Raw genomic sequence first — 15,434 nt, 5'->3', positions numbered from 1 at the left:
CCTTGTCCTTATCACCCTCGTAACCTTTTTCCCAGATTGTACGTCATATGCGTATGTCAACTTGTTTTTAAAAATGAGTTTACATACCAAGTTGTATCTTCCTATATCCTGGCCGGCGAACGATGATTTCTGACAGCTCAGCTCGCGAGGACGACTGAGGAGTGCGGTGTTGCCATGTACTTCTCGCGCAAGGGGAGAATCGTCTTCTTCCTCGTTGAGGGTGGGAGGGTGTGTGTGAAAGTTTGGCAATGTGCGGTGGTTACCATGGAGACGCGACAGGTTCTGAGCCTAAGGTTGGTTGGCCTGCTGTCTTCTGCTCGCTCGCCGTGGCCTTGTGCAAAGCTGTCAGAAATCATCGTTCACCGGCCAGGGTATAACATAAGGTACTCACAGGACACTCTTATTTTTAGCATAATTTTAAAACCACGTCTTCTCCATTGAACTCCCTCCTCCCCTTAGATAATTCTAAATAGCCTGCTGTCTCTTCCACATTTCATTCTCTTTGATGCAGTTTCTTAGGAGTATGCCAAGCCAACGATGCACTTGTACAGATGGTGATCAGAAAAATGGAAACACCTGAACGAAATTGCAACTTACCAGATTAATATGGTATCGGGCCACCTTTTCCCTTCAGAACAGCCTTGATGCGACGTGGGATGGAGGCATAGAGTTCGTGAATAGTAGCAAGTGGAATTTTACACCATTCCTCGTGCAGGGCATCGGCCAGTTCTGTGAGAGAGGATGGAGGTGGAAATCGTCGCCGGAGTCGTGTTTCCAAGACGGACCACAGATGTTCAATTATGTTGAGATCTGGGGATTAGGCGGGCCAGGGGAGGTGTTGAACTTCATCCCGATGTTCCTCAAACCACGCTGCAACAACGCCAGCTGTGTGAATGGGTGCATTATCATCCTGGAAGATGGCGTCATTGTCCGGGAACAACATCCGGACCATAGGATGCAAGTGGTCCCCTAAAATTGCGCCATAATCGTTGGCAATGATTCGTCCGCTAAGTGTGACCACAGGACCCAATGAAAACCATGATATGGCGGCCCACAGCATCACCGAGCCGCCGCCAAGTTTCACAGTTGGGCGGAGACACTGCAGATCATAAGCTTTTTTGGGCGTTCTCCACACATAAACACGGCCCGTGGTTGGGAATAGGGTGAAGGATGACTCATCCGACCATATCATACGTTTCCAGTCCTCAACGGTCCAAGTTGCATGGTCGCGGCACCATTTGCGGCGTGGGAAAGCGTTATGGTCCCTGATGAGCGGTTTGGCCCGTGCAACACGACCCCGTAAGTTCATGTCATGTAATTCGCGGCGGACTGTAATTGTCGAAACAGGGTGGGGGAGGCGCTGATTGAGTTCCTCCGTCACTTGCCCCGCAGTGGCACGACGGTTCTGCGTGACAATGCGCTTTAATACCCGGCGTGACCTGTCACTCATGATTTTCTTCCGCCCACTGTTCCGCTTCCCCGATGTGGTTTTTTCGTGTGTTGTGTAGGCCGTCATCACCTTCGACACTGTCCCACGCGACACACCTAACATAGTAGCCACTGCCGTCACACTCACTCCACATAACCGCGCACCAACAATTTGCCCTATTTGAAAATCAGAGGTGTCTCCCATTTTGCACTACCTCCATCTGCTGCAGCCACTGGACACTGCTGTTCCACTGCGCCTGACGTAGTATGGAGAGCGACCTAACACACCACCACCAGCGGTCTGGCGCTGCGGGCGCCACGACACCACTGCCAACCCATACATCTGACGTGTTGCCAACAACAGGTGTTTCCATTTTTCTGATCACCATCTGTATACCAGACAAACAAAGATTGATTTGTATATATAAAATTCACATTTAGCGTAATTGTGAGAAACATAATTCTTTCCTTTAAAAGAAGATTTCCACGTATTGATTATTCAAAGTAACCTAGGTGACCGTTAGCTGTACATTTTGTAAAAATTCAATATTTTTATTTTATGTTCTAGTCCTTTTTACTGAAAGATGAACCCAGGCAATGATGTCATTGAAGAGAAAATATAATGTAGAGAAATAATCTCTTTATTTTTCAAACAAACAAACAAAAATTTGTTACGGTGTGTTATTATCTTTTTCATGTTCATTACACCATGTCTTTTCAGTCGTTATTGGTCTAGAGACTAAACTTACGATATCCATTATCCTAATAATAGAATCACAGGAAGAGAGTAGTAACGTAAATTAAAACTAAAGGAAATATAGAGGTAAACTCCAAATCCACAATGCTATTTTAACATATATATATCTATATGCAAATAACATTAAATTATATTAACATATTTCTTTCCGCTTCTAATTTAATATTATGCTTCTTATACCTTCGTTTATTCTAGGTAGTTAGTATATCAAAGGATGGACTAGGCTTATTATGGGAATCAAGGTCAGGAAAGAAAATAAATGGTTTAAAATGGGAAGCACCTGACGGCCTAAAATATGTGTTTAAGAGATGCAGGTAAGTTTTTTTCGTAGAAGATCTTATTCAAATTAACATATAAGTCATACACGTCATGAACAGCATAACTCAGCTTTATTGTGTCAGAGCATATTAAAATAAATTTTAATGTTAAGAAGTGAAACGTTTCTATGAAACTTCTGCAATTCAAGAGTTCATCCTAAATGTATTTACATTTATTACAGATTTAACCTCTTACTGTCAATGATTTGACCGCATTTAAGGATTAAATAACTTTTTTTTATGTCGTGTAAGAAAGTGGGAAGAAATAGGAGAAAGCCCATGTACACGGTATTTGCCCACCACAAACACTTGGTTTCAGCTAGGATCGAACCAAAAAAATCCACGCACCAGAGGTGATCGTTCTGCCCCTAAGACCCACACCCCACCGCGGCCCCCCAGTATGCCTATAGCTTAGGGTTGAAATCGTTCAAGAATAAGGACGTAAGAGCGAGTTAATTCAATATATATGAAAACATAACAAAACAATTTGGTACGGTAACTTCTGTATGAAATATAGTGCGTACTTTCTTAAGGCTTCGCAATTATCCCTATCATGTGCGGTTAAAATCGACCAAGAATAGCGGGCTGAATTCATCCCATCTTAAAATTCCATAAAGCATAGTGTGCTATCATTGTAACTTTCTAATGAAGCCTGTTGCTGGGCTCATTAGTAAAGAGGAAAATTAATGCCAGCTTTAAGAAAATGTTTGTTTTCGAATTTTCTTGTTTCTCTGAGACTTTAAGAAGTACACCTATTACTTGCAGTTGAAATTGATGAACGGTAAGACGACTCTCATTAGGGGATGAAAAAAGCTTCTATTATGCATAGTTCCGCCAATAGAATGAATTTTAAGAGTAAAATTGGAAATAGCAGCCTTTCTAGCAAATAGGAAAGTGTCCTTTTTCCCGCTGCGCTAATCTGACGGTCAATTACTTTTTCCAACTTTGTCTCATACACATTATGAGTATGTGAAGATACAAATGTACTTTTAAAAGCTATGTTTCTATCTTGAAAATTATTGAGTCTACTTAAGAAAACAATAATCTACTCCATGACGTAAGGAACCTGACGGTTCATCGCAGCGCAGAAAATAAAGGATGCCATTATATCCTACCTCTTGCCAAATCAAACCAGTCGGAATTCACACACTCAGTCTCTCCAAAATCCAATTATCTGGTTTGTATTATCTTCCCGTTTTCGAGATTTGCCCAAAAGCCTCGTACCTAAAACCTCTCCAACCAGAATTTCATACAGCTCACGCGAGTTTCCTATATTGAACGATCGTCTCGCCTACTTTAGGCGTTTGATCAAATAACTTACGTTGTTCAGTGATGCGATTTCCAGTTTCTCGCTTTTATAGACAACTACGGGCAAAACTGCATTCTTAAAGATTTTAAATTAAAAAGTCATTGATATTAGATGATAACTTTGTGGATCGAGTATTAAAATGCATTTTCCGCATCAGTCTGTTTTTATAGTTACTTTACTAAACATATTTTAGTTACAATTGCAACTAGCATTTGAAGTTGTTCACCTCTGCTTTGCTACCACTGATTGCAGTGCTTCCCTAATATCAACTAACATAGTTCTTTCTTATTATTGTGTTCCTTATTTTTTACGCTTACGCCAGGCCGATTTCTTGTTGTTAAGAGAATAGTAGTTTTCTTGTGTGATGTTATGTATCTCCTATCACTGTTCCATTGATCATAATTCTCGTGCTATTTTTATTTTCCCTAATCGCGTACTTTTCTGTAGGAAAAATTGAAGCGCAACGAAGATGAAGAATTCTTTAGTTCTCGACCGTTATTACACATCTACAGATAATATTAGAGCATTGTTAAAAGACAAGAGAGAGGCTACAAAATACCTGAACTTTGCAAAGATATGTTAAATCTTGTTTCATGATTAGAAAGCCATATACATAAGCTTTCTGAAATTTTCGAGGATCATCCACTCTGATATTTAATATATTGGTTCATTAACTTACACTCACTTATGATGTGCTCTGGAAATTTTAAAAGGGTTGTTATATTTCTTATATGTTCTCCGCAATCGACTCTTTTGCGTTCTACTATTAGATAGTAATACTAGTATGTAGCTTTCTCCTGCTTACACTTCACATTTTTTAAAAAAACATTATACGATGTTGGTTCATTATTTCACTACTCACCAGTTATTTCATTTCTCTACTTACATAACTTAGTTTTCGTCGTTTAGGTTTACGTCCTATACGTAAGCACAGAAGGCTAAATAAGACATGCTTGTACCAGAAATAAAACTTGAAACCACTCAAGTCATCCGTTTACTCAAGTCCTATTGGTTTTCCTAGCTTGACCGAATTATTGATACCAATACTGCTTGTCTAATTATTTCTCTTTTTCGGTTGAGATAATCAAAAGATTTTCCTTTATTCTGATTTTGTGATAAATAGCTGATTGTTCAGAACTAGCGTCTATCCTCCGTGTGTTACCGCGGATTATATTTTTGATCTCTTCTCCGTACCTTCCATTCCTCTTCATCGATGTTGAGTGCAAGTGACTAATACAAACAGGCCAAAAACAATTTTAAGGCCTCATCCTCCCTTTAAGGATATACAGTTCCCGAAATTTTGCCGCATTTGCAGCCTAGGATCCTAAAAGAACATTTATTCAAAAAGTATAAGGTTCTATGTAAAATGGTTTCAGATCTCCCCCCCTAAAAAGAATTTAAGTTCTCCCCCCACATTCTCCCTTAGGGTATGCCATTCCCAAAACCTCACCTTATTTTCAGCATAGGATGCAAGAAGAATGTTTATAGAAAATTTCATGTTTCTACTATTAATAATTTCGGAGATACGGCAAATAAAAAAAATAAAAAATCATTCATGCCTCCCCATCTCCCCACCTTTAGAATACGTATTTCGCAAAATCTCGTCTTATCTACAGCTTAGGATGCAAGAGGAGCATTTGTGTGTATATACTGTACATCTAATAGTTTCGGAGAATTAGCTAACGCTAATAGAAAATATTAAGCCCGCTTAGAATATGTATTTCCCGAGACTTCGTATTATTTGAACCTTAGGGTGCAAGGAAAATATGGAAAATTTCAAGGCTCTAAAGCTAGTAGTTTCGGAGATATGGCAAAAAATCATTCAAGCTCATCCCTCCTTAGAATATGTGTTTCGCAAAATCCTGTCTTATCTACAGCTTAGGGTGCAAGAGATCTGACGAACGCCAACAGAAGATATTTAAACTCCTATCTTTGTTTTTTTCTAATACGTCTAATAGTTCCGGAGATCTGGCAAACTCCAACAGAAAATATTTAAGCCACCATACCCACTTGGGATATGCAATTTCCGAAACCTCGCCTTATTTGAAGCCTAGGGTGCAAGGAGACTGAATATTTGTAGAATATTGCAAGACTTTATGTCCAATGCCGGTAGTTTCGCAGATCCAGCGAACAGCAAAGAAATTCATTCCTCCCCTGTCCCCCCTCAGAATATATATTTCGCAAAATCTTGTCTCATCTACTGTCTAGGGTACAAGAGAAACATTTTCACGAATTTTGAAGGTTGTAGGCCTTGAGATTTGTTGATTGAATCAGTGAGTCAGTCAGTATATATATATATATATATATATATATATATATATATATATATGGAGGCACGGTGGCTCAGTGGTAGAGCGTTCATCTCTGGCGCTTGGGGTCTTGATCCCAGTTCTCGCCAATCGGGCTTTGTGGTGGACGAACGCCGTTTTCATGGGTTTTCTATGGATTCTCCTGTTTCCTGCCACTATTCATTCCACCATTGCATTCATTTCTCATCATCACCGTCTCTAATCTAGCCGGCATAATCGTGGGATGTAAAACTGAAAGATTTCATTATTTATTATATATATATATATATATATATATATATATATATATATATATATATATATTCCTTTTATTACAAATAGGGAATTTAAAGGAGAACGAAGGCAAATTTAAAAAAGAACATATTCTTATAAAGAAAAGTGTTTTGTTTATAAATTATTGAAGTTTACATTCTTGGTTGTAGGTTTGGCATTATAGAAAATAACGTAAAGAACTACAATATATACACAATAGCAAATCCAGTGGTAAGGTCTAAGAATCCTTCTTACCTTCAAATGTGGAGCCCATCGGACGGTACAATGAAGAAAAGTGTATCCTTCCGTGAAAGCCTTTCCGCTTTAGCTGTAAGTGACGATGGCCGATTTGTGTCCATAGGAACCATGTTCAGCGGTAGTGTGGATATTTATATCAGCTTTAGTCTGCAGGTAATCATATTTATTGATCTTTCATTTTGTATAGGAAATATATATACGAGAGACGTTCAAGTTACAACCGAAATTACTTTTTTTCTGTTACATAAAGAAGCCAACATGCGAATCAGCTACTGTTTTATTTTTTGTTTTCCAAGGCATTCCCCATGTATACGCACACACTTGTCCCGTTGATGTAAGAATGTCCGTATCCCTGCGGCATAGCATTCTTTGGGACGGTCTGTCACCCATTTCAGCACATACGTTTTGACTTCGTCGTCGGTGTGGAATTTCTGTCCTCCCAAGTGCTCCTTGAAGGAATCAAAAACAGAGGTCGCAAGGCGATAGATCGGGGCTCATACGGAAGATGGTCTAGAATCTCCCAACTAAGTTTGGTGATAGCTATGGCCGTTGTCGTGGCCGCATGCCCGTTGCCATGCAGGATGATGATGCCATCCTTCACCGGCTGTGGCCATTTTCTTCTCAAAACTTCTTTGACTTTGGCTCGGAGGAGGTTACTGTGGTACTCAGCATCACTTTACCAACGGACGCTTGTGCTTTGAATGTTTTTTCGGCGGCAGAGAGTCTAGATGCCTCCACTCCATGCTGGACTGCTTCGACTCTGGAGTGTAATGATGCACCCCAGCTCTCATCGCAGATGATTATCTTTGCAAGGAAGCTCTCGCCTTCTCTCTGAAATCGCTGCAGATGCTCAGACGAGACGTTTCCCCTATACTGTTTCTGGTCGAACGTTAGCATTTTTGGGACATATGTGGCTGTGATCTTCCAGAAGTGCAGGTGTTCTAGGATGGTTTTTACCACATTTCTCACGATGATACTTGATTTTGCATTCAAATCTCTTATCCTGGTGCGTCGATCACTCAATATGATCTGCTTCATCCGACGAGTCTTGGTTTCTCTGAGAGCAGTAGCTCGGCGTGGAGTACAGACTATGTTGAGAACGGATCCTCTTTCTGCTTTGAATTTTGAACACCACTCGTACACTTGCGACTGAGAGAGACTTTCTTCGCCATATGGCGCACTTAATCTTCTGAAGATTTTAGCAGGTTTCACGCCTTCCTTCAGGAGGAACTTACGATGCAGCGCTGCTCCACTGACGCCGGCAGCTCCACATTGCCAGGCTTGTTGCTGTGGTTCATCACCGTTCTCTAAGAGATTATCTCTTCTACTGCCCGTTGTCTCAGAAAAGTGTCAGGACTACCTTATCACAGGATGAGACACGCATGCCAAGCTACGCACAGCAACATCTTACAAAAAGAAACATTCCGGTTGTAATTCGAACGACCCTTGTACATCAGTGTCATTATTATTATTATTATTATTATTATTATTATTATTATTATTATTATTATTATTATTATTATTATTATTATTATTATTATTATTCCTGTATCATTGTAAAATCCTCCCGTGCCTCTTATAAACTTTCTTAAAGGGAGAGATGGGAGAGGTGGTTGCAATATGATTAGTGCAGGATCCTGAAATTGTCATGCAGTATAATGTACTTCCAGCGTTAAACAAGAAAACACGTAATATCAGAAATTGGGATCTCAGGTTTCAATGGCAAAAAGTAGTGAAAGAAAGAAAGAGAAAAAGGAATGATTAAGTATTTTAGTACGTCACCAATTGCTGAAGCAACAGAAGAAAAAATGTAACTTATACATAATAGAGGTTTATAAATGTACTTATGCTTATGATGTTATCGTTACTGTAAATCAACTAGTCCTAGTTGCTATTATAACCATACAGAATTACTGCGAAATCTTTCATTAATTCTTCTTATTATTGTTATCGTATTAAACACATCTTGAAGATCCTTGGTAACATCATAAATCACAATCATTCGTGTTTTCATAATTAGCATGATGCTGTCCTGTTTCTTCAAATTATTCACGTTACATTAAACTAAAGGAAGCAAACCTCTCTGTGAAAGAGTGAGTACTAAAGAAATGTTTGAGAAGTGGTTAAGAAATAATATTATCAATCTCTTTTTACACTTTTACAATATCCCTTATTCTTGCTACGTGTTCCAACTTTGTGAAATTGTTTCCGAAAATTTCAAGAAGTTGGAACACTTATCAGAAAGAATTTAGTATAAACTGAGATTCAAAATTGTGTTTCTTCATCGTTGTTTCAGATAGTAACAATAATTTATATTTCAGAGAGTGCTGCATGTTGAAGGAGCACACAGTATGTTTGTGACAGGTTTAGAGTTCTTGCCAGTAATGACAGAGGATCCTCCCATCACGAGTAGCACAGATGCCGCTGTACTTAGCATATCTGTGGATAATCAAGTCTGCATACATAGTGTCGCAGCTAGGAGTAAGTACTTAACATACAATATTGTTAACATAAAATACATGATATACATATTTAAGAATGCACGTTTTTCCATAGTCCAGTATAATAGAGATCAATATAAATAGATATTTTGCTTTGAAGGAAGTAATGGGTTTCTGAAATAATTTCGAAAATAAATTATCCAGACACAGTACCAGTGAGTATACTATTTATTAAGTAGAAGGTGTGCTAGATACTCCTTGTTACAACGTTGAAAATATTTATAGCCGCCAGAGCGAATGTACATGTAATATTTTGTGTCTCGTTTTTAGTAATGATCTCTTGGTTTAAGAAGGATCGGATGTACTAGTCTTGAGAATAAAATTAGAAATAGCATTAAAAGTCCATCAAAAAAGAAAGAAAACAGAGCTTCTTTGTAGCTAAGCGGTTAGCGTACGCGCCTTTAGAGTGGAATTCCCGGTGGGAACTCTTGTGGTTCGAATCCCACGTTAAGCTGTAGGTCGACGTCTCATAACTTGCTGCTGGAAGGAACGCTAATCTCAAATTAAACCATCAAAAAAGAAAACAAAGAAACGTAATATTTTGAAAGCTAAAGTTACTGAACTTGAAAATAATAATAGAAACGAAAATATTCGGGTCACATATAAAGGCACCAACGAATTTAGGAAAGGCTATCAACCTTGCACTCATATATTAAAGAAAGCGGATGAAACAAAAAAATAAATAATAATAATAATAATAATCGTGGAAAAAGTTAAATGCATATAGCAGAACAGTATATTCCAGAGCCCAACCGAACAGAAATCGAAATTATAAAGCAATTAAGGAAACACAAACCTCCAGGTGTAGACGAAATTTCCTCTGTAGTTTTAGCTAGAGGGGTAAAAAAAAAAAATGTGGAAAAAGATACACAAACTCATCCTCCTCATCTGGAGCAAAGAGGAATTGCCAGGAGTGGAAAGAATCAATCAAGAAAGGCAACAGAACCGATTGTAGTATTAATTAAGGTATCCCTTTTTTTCAACATCCTGTTAAATCTCTCAACCATTCTGTTAGCGAGATTGACCCTATGGACAGATGAAATTATTGGAGATTATCAGTGTGGATTTAGGCAAAATTGATCATCTATCAACCAGATATTTATCATTTGCCAAATACTCGGAAAGAAATGGGAATATAACACACACGTACATCAGTTAAGGCCTACGACTCGGTTAAGAGGAAAACCTTGTACAACAGCCATATCAAATAGATTATAACAAAAAACCAGTAAGGTTAATAAAGATGTGTTTAAATAAAACACAAAGTAAAGTTTGAGTATCCACGAGCTTTCACGTCAAGAATGACCTGAGACAAGGAGATGCAAGTCGCCATTATGATTCAGTTTTGTTCTAGAATTCGCTATAAGGAAAATTAAAGGTAGTAATCATGGCTTAGAATTAAATGCCATCACCAGATTATGGCTTATGGAGTTGATGGCAATAGACGACATGAGAACAATATTTTTAAAAATCCAGTGGTTTTATTAAATACCTGTAGGGATGTGGGTTTAGCAGTAACTGCAGAGAAAACTAAATATGTGGAAATTCGTCGTGACCGTAACGCTGCAAATTATGGATACGTTAAAATATTTAGTAATATTTTCGAGAAAATAGACACTTTCAGATATCTAGAGTAAACATTATCAGATCAAAAACGAAGAAATTAAATTTCGACTGAAAGTAGGGAGTTCGTTTTGTTATTCAGTCTACTCTCTTGTGCCTTCGCGAATTCTGTGAAGAATTTGAAGCTTAAAATATATAAAACGATAATTACGCATTTTGTATCATATGGTTACGAAAGATCTGGAAATAAAATCTTACGGTGAATATTGGGATTCAAGAGAGACGGGAATTGGGGATAGTGGAAACTACAAGGAATTCATAATTTTTACCGTTTAACCAACATAGTTAGGGTCATTAAATGTAGGAGACTATGCAAGAAAGTAGGAATGCTGTCAAATTTTAATTGGAAACCCAACCGGAAAAAGAGCATTAGGACAACGTAGGCGCAGATGGGAGGATAATATTAAGATTGATCTCTCAGGAATAGGAATACGAAGTAGAAACGGAATCTTGTTCGTTAAAGACAGAAGTCAATGGAGAGCTATTGTGAATGCGGTATAGAATCTTCGGGTTCCATAGACGATAGAGTGACTGAGTTAGTTTTAATAAAGATTGTCCATCAAAATTTACAAACCGTATTTATTTAAATGCTTTTTCAAACTTTTGGATTATAAATGTTTATCGGTTGACCCTTGATTGGTTGTGTATTTAAAACATTGTGCTTTGTCCATATGTGTCGTTATGTTTCAGTCATAATTGTGTTTGCATGCTCAGTATTTCAGATGCTTGATAAGATCTATATGTAAATAATATCAATAATGTATCTCTTTTCCTTTTTCCAGGTACTTTACCCATGTGGATAGTAATTGTACTGATAGTGATATCATTGTTTTTCACATTTGTATTGTGTAGTTATTTGGGACTGTGATTTAGGTGAACAGGTATTTCAGAAGTGAAACTTCTTTGCGTTTGTAATATTTGAAGAACAAGAAGATTTAAAAAACAGTGAAAGATCGTGCAGTTCGTCTGCAGTGAGATGTTATTGCAGTCACTTTATGTATATTTTACAGACTTCATATATTTATCACCTGGAGTTTTGTTGAACTTAATACGAAGTTTTATCCTTATTTTTAAACATTACATAGTATATTATATATGCGGAATGTGAGTTTACTTTTTTGTGATAAAATTAGTATGTTAGACTTTTAAGTTACCACTTTCCTGAAAAACAGTGAAAGAATGCAATTCTTACGCTCTTTAAGTTAGTGTGCACTCTGCGAATTTTGCTGCTACCTCAAATTCCGTCATAATGCTGTCTGATATACATAAAATTAAATTTAAGCATCCTCAATTTTTGTGATTGAAAAGCACTTTTTGGAGAGAATATAATATTTTTTTCTTTATTTTTATAAATCTTTTTTTCGTACTATTTATTTAATTTTAATTTCTTAGTTGCACATAAATATATAGATTAAACAGCGGCAATATGAAGTATTCGCAATAAACAAGTATAGCAAACTGATATTCTGTATTATATTGCTATGTTATATCGGTAAAATAAGTTTAGTCTTTGACATTATTTCACTTCTCTTGAGGTGTTCTGTTCCTTTTTTGTAAGTAGTGCGAAACCAAAACAATAGACGAGAAGAAGCAAGTACTTACATTCCAATATTAACCAACATTTGATTGTCCTAATTAATGAATAGGAATATAAATGTGAATTGCAATTTCTTTCAACGTTTCTTCTTCCTTTCTTTTAACATTTAAATATCTTAATAATAGAATCATTTAGAATAAAATTAAGATATAAAACAATTGGTTATTTATTGACATAGCTCTTAAATTGTGTCAGCTTTAAAGAAATGAATTTTCGGCTTGTAGGTTTTGCCAACATTGGTGAATATCGGCACTTTCAGAAAATAAATGGAAAGTTCCACTATAAATCCGTAGTATCTCTTCGGTCACATTAGATGAAACAAGAGCTTTAATTATAATTATAGTTTATTCCTTACTCACGGAGTAAGGATAATCTCAGAAATGAATAAACAAATTAAAAATATCTTCTTAGAGTATTTTGTAGTTACCTCATGACTTCGGTTTTTATTATCAGATATGTTCTCTTAGTTCACGTGAGATGAATGAGTGTAGCTAATGGTTGTTACAAGAAAACGTGAAATATATATATATATATCTAAGTATTCTGTGCCTTAACAATTACGTGCGTTTATTTATGTCTATAACATTAATTTAAATATCTGCACATAGACTTATATTTTGTTCTAAGGAAGGGAAAAAAACAAGATTTGTGAAGGGCAGTGGTTCACTCTGTATTAGGATTAAAGGTTTGTGTAGTGTGGTAAATATCTTGCTTTCATTTTAATTGCTTCAGTGGTATGGAACTTACTTAGGAATAGCTATTGTCGGAAGAGGTTAAAAAAAAAGAAAGAAAAAATAAACAGATAGTTTTAAATGGTATCGACTTCATGATCTATTTATTTTTAATAGTCGACAAGTTTTGGCCAGTTTTAATTTCAGTAGCGTACCCTGTTGTAATTGACTTTATGGGGAAGTTCTCGTAATTGTTTTTGTTGTTGATAAACATTTCGCTTAATATATTTGTTAATTGATGTCAAAAAATGTTCTGACACTATATACGGGAAATTTGTTTTGAGAATATTTGAAATTTATGAATTTATTTTTATTACCTTGCACTTTTTATATATATATGATGCAATTTGTGCTCATGTGTATTAAAAGCTTTATCAATTTTAATTGCCTTTTTCTTTTGTCGTTATTATTTGTTATTTTCTAAGAAGTGAAGAATAATTTTAAAATGACTCGTAATTAAATATATAATTATAACTATTTAAATTTAGAATTAATTAAAAATAATTTTTATTTGTTTCATGGTGAAACCGCAATTCTATTTTTTATATATATAATTTTGTATTCACAAGATGTGAAATAGTTTGTTAATGAGAAAAAAATGTAAATAAATACACATTTCTTTGTAGTTGACAAATGGATTTTCAGAGAATGTTTATCAGGAAGTTAGGATAATATGGTACAGTTTACGTTATATATTGTTAAGTAGGCTACTTTTCATGTCTAATTAGACGTTTAGAGATACTAATAGGAAAAATATAAATTATGATAGGAATAAGTTGAAGTTATTGTGACCATACCCAAAGAATACGTCTTGTTAATTAGGTCTGATAATAGTAGGTATGTCAATCAGTTCGGTGGGTGCACGAAAAAATTAAAAATATGGTACTGAGCCGGAAAAGATTACTTCATTGTCCTTAGAAGTATTCCTTTCAGATGCAGTACAGTTTTGGCGTGTTCATAACTTTATAAGTAGTTTCTCTCCTAAAGTATTGTAGCAAAATGTCTAAAATGGGAGAAACCTTACCCCGTTAGCAATTACTTTAATTTGAGAAATAAGTAATCCTCTCAAGTGAAATCGAATGTGTAGGATGGATAGTTCTAGCAGTGCAATGTGTCCCTGGGCGGCAGTATAACATACTCATTGTTATGCTATAAAAGCGTGCTATACGACTATCATCTACTTTGCTTTATGTATTCTGAAGTGCACAATATATATATGTTTACCTATAATCCGAAAGCATGAACTATTAAGTCATCAAAAGTTACAGTGCAATACTTTTTTGATAACCCGTCAATTAAGAGAATGCATTACCCTTAATAACTGCCGTTAAAAAAATTCGGAATGGATGGATCAATTTGAAACTAATTTTCTGTAATTTAAAGATTATCAGGGAAGCAAGAAAGTTCGTGCGCTTTTATACTATTAAAGAAAACTGTCAATTACAGGATTTTAACGGTTTATTTATTCGGCAAAATAGCCTCCATTTGCTTCTACAACCTTCTCCCAGAGCTCAACAAGCTTGTAAATGTCAGTTTTGTAGAATATTTGTTCCCGAGACTCGAAAAACTCAGCAACTGCATTTTTGACGTCTTGTTCAGTCTTGAACTGCCTGCCACGCATAAAGTTGTCCATGGCCAAGAATAAATGGCAATCCGAAGGGGCAACATCTGGGAAGTAGGGAGGATGAGGTAGAAGCTCCCAACCAAGTTCTGAGATTACCTCCAGCGCCTGTTTTGCGGTCTGAGGGCGCGCGTTGTCCTGGTGACAGAGCACACCTCTTCTGTTCACTAGTGCTGGCTGTTTCTGGGTCAGTTTAGTGGCTACCGTTCTCAGTTGTGATGAATACACATATTTGGTAATTGTCTTACCACGTTCCAAGAATACGTAGTGCACGATACCGTTTATAGTCCACCAAACACACAGCAAAACCTTGCGTTGATGGATGTTCGGTTTTGCAGTCAAAGGCTTCGGATCATTCGATGATAGCCAATGGTATGATCGTTTTTTATTGTCATACATGACCCACTTCTCGTCATAAGTTAATATACGGTCTAAAATTGGACAGATTTTGTGTCTCGCCAACAAAGATGAACGAATATTCAGTCTTAGAACTTGGCTCGTAGCGATCAGCTGGTGAGAGACCCACTGATCCACTTTCCAGGTCTTCTTCAACTGATGCAGACTTACCTGAATGGTTTCCCTGCTTATCTCGAATAGGTAAGCAGGTTCGTCACATGTTTGACTGGAATCATCTTCAATAGCGGCCTTCAGGTGGTCCATATCCACTGATTTAGGCCTCCGAAAGCGAGGCTTATCTTGCAAGGTCTCGTCACCAGTTGAAAAGGTCTGGA

At 36.8% G+C, this 15,434-nt stretch overlaps 1 protein-coding gene across 1 annotated transcript in view; it reads left to right on the top strand.

Annotated features, from left to right (window-relative positions):
- The window catches only part of LOC145673916 (guanine nucleotide-exchange factor SEC12), a 62,948-nt gene extending 49,482 nt beyond the window's left edge, over positions 1–13,466 (top strand). Inside the window, exons 5-8 of the mRNA XM_081743734.1 lie at positions 2,381–2,499; positions 6,543–6,783; positions 8,952–9,111; positions 11,537–13,466. Coding sequence (XP_081599860.1) covers positions 2,381–2,499; positions 6,543–6,783; positions 8,952–9,111; positions 11,537–11,622 — 606 coding nt within the window. The 3' untranslated portion in view covers positions 11,623–13,466. The remainder of the gene's footprint in view (positions 1–2,380; positions 2,500–6,542; positions 6,784–8,951; positions 9,112–11,536) is intronic.
- Positions 13,467–15,434: the final 1,968 nt, after the last annotated feature.

The sequence above is a fragment of the Thermobia domestica genome, chromosome 2 (assembly GCF_964235325.1).
Source record: "Thermobia domestica chromosome 2, izTheDome1.hap1.1, whole genome shotgun sequence".
NCBI lineage: Eukaryota > Metazoa > Arthropoda > Insecta > Zygentoma > Lepismatidae > Thermobia > Thermobia domestica.
This window is presented reverse-complemented; position numbering and strand designations above follow the sequence as displayed.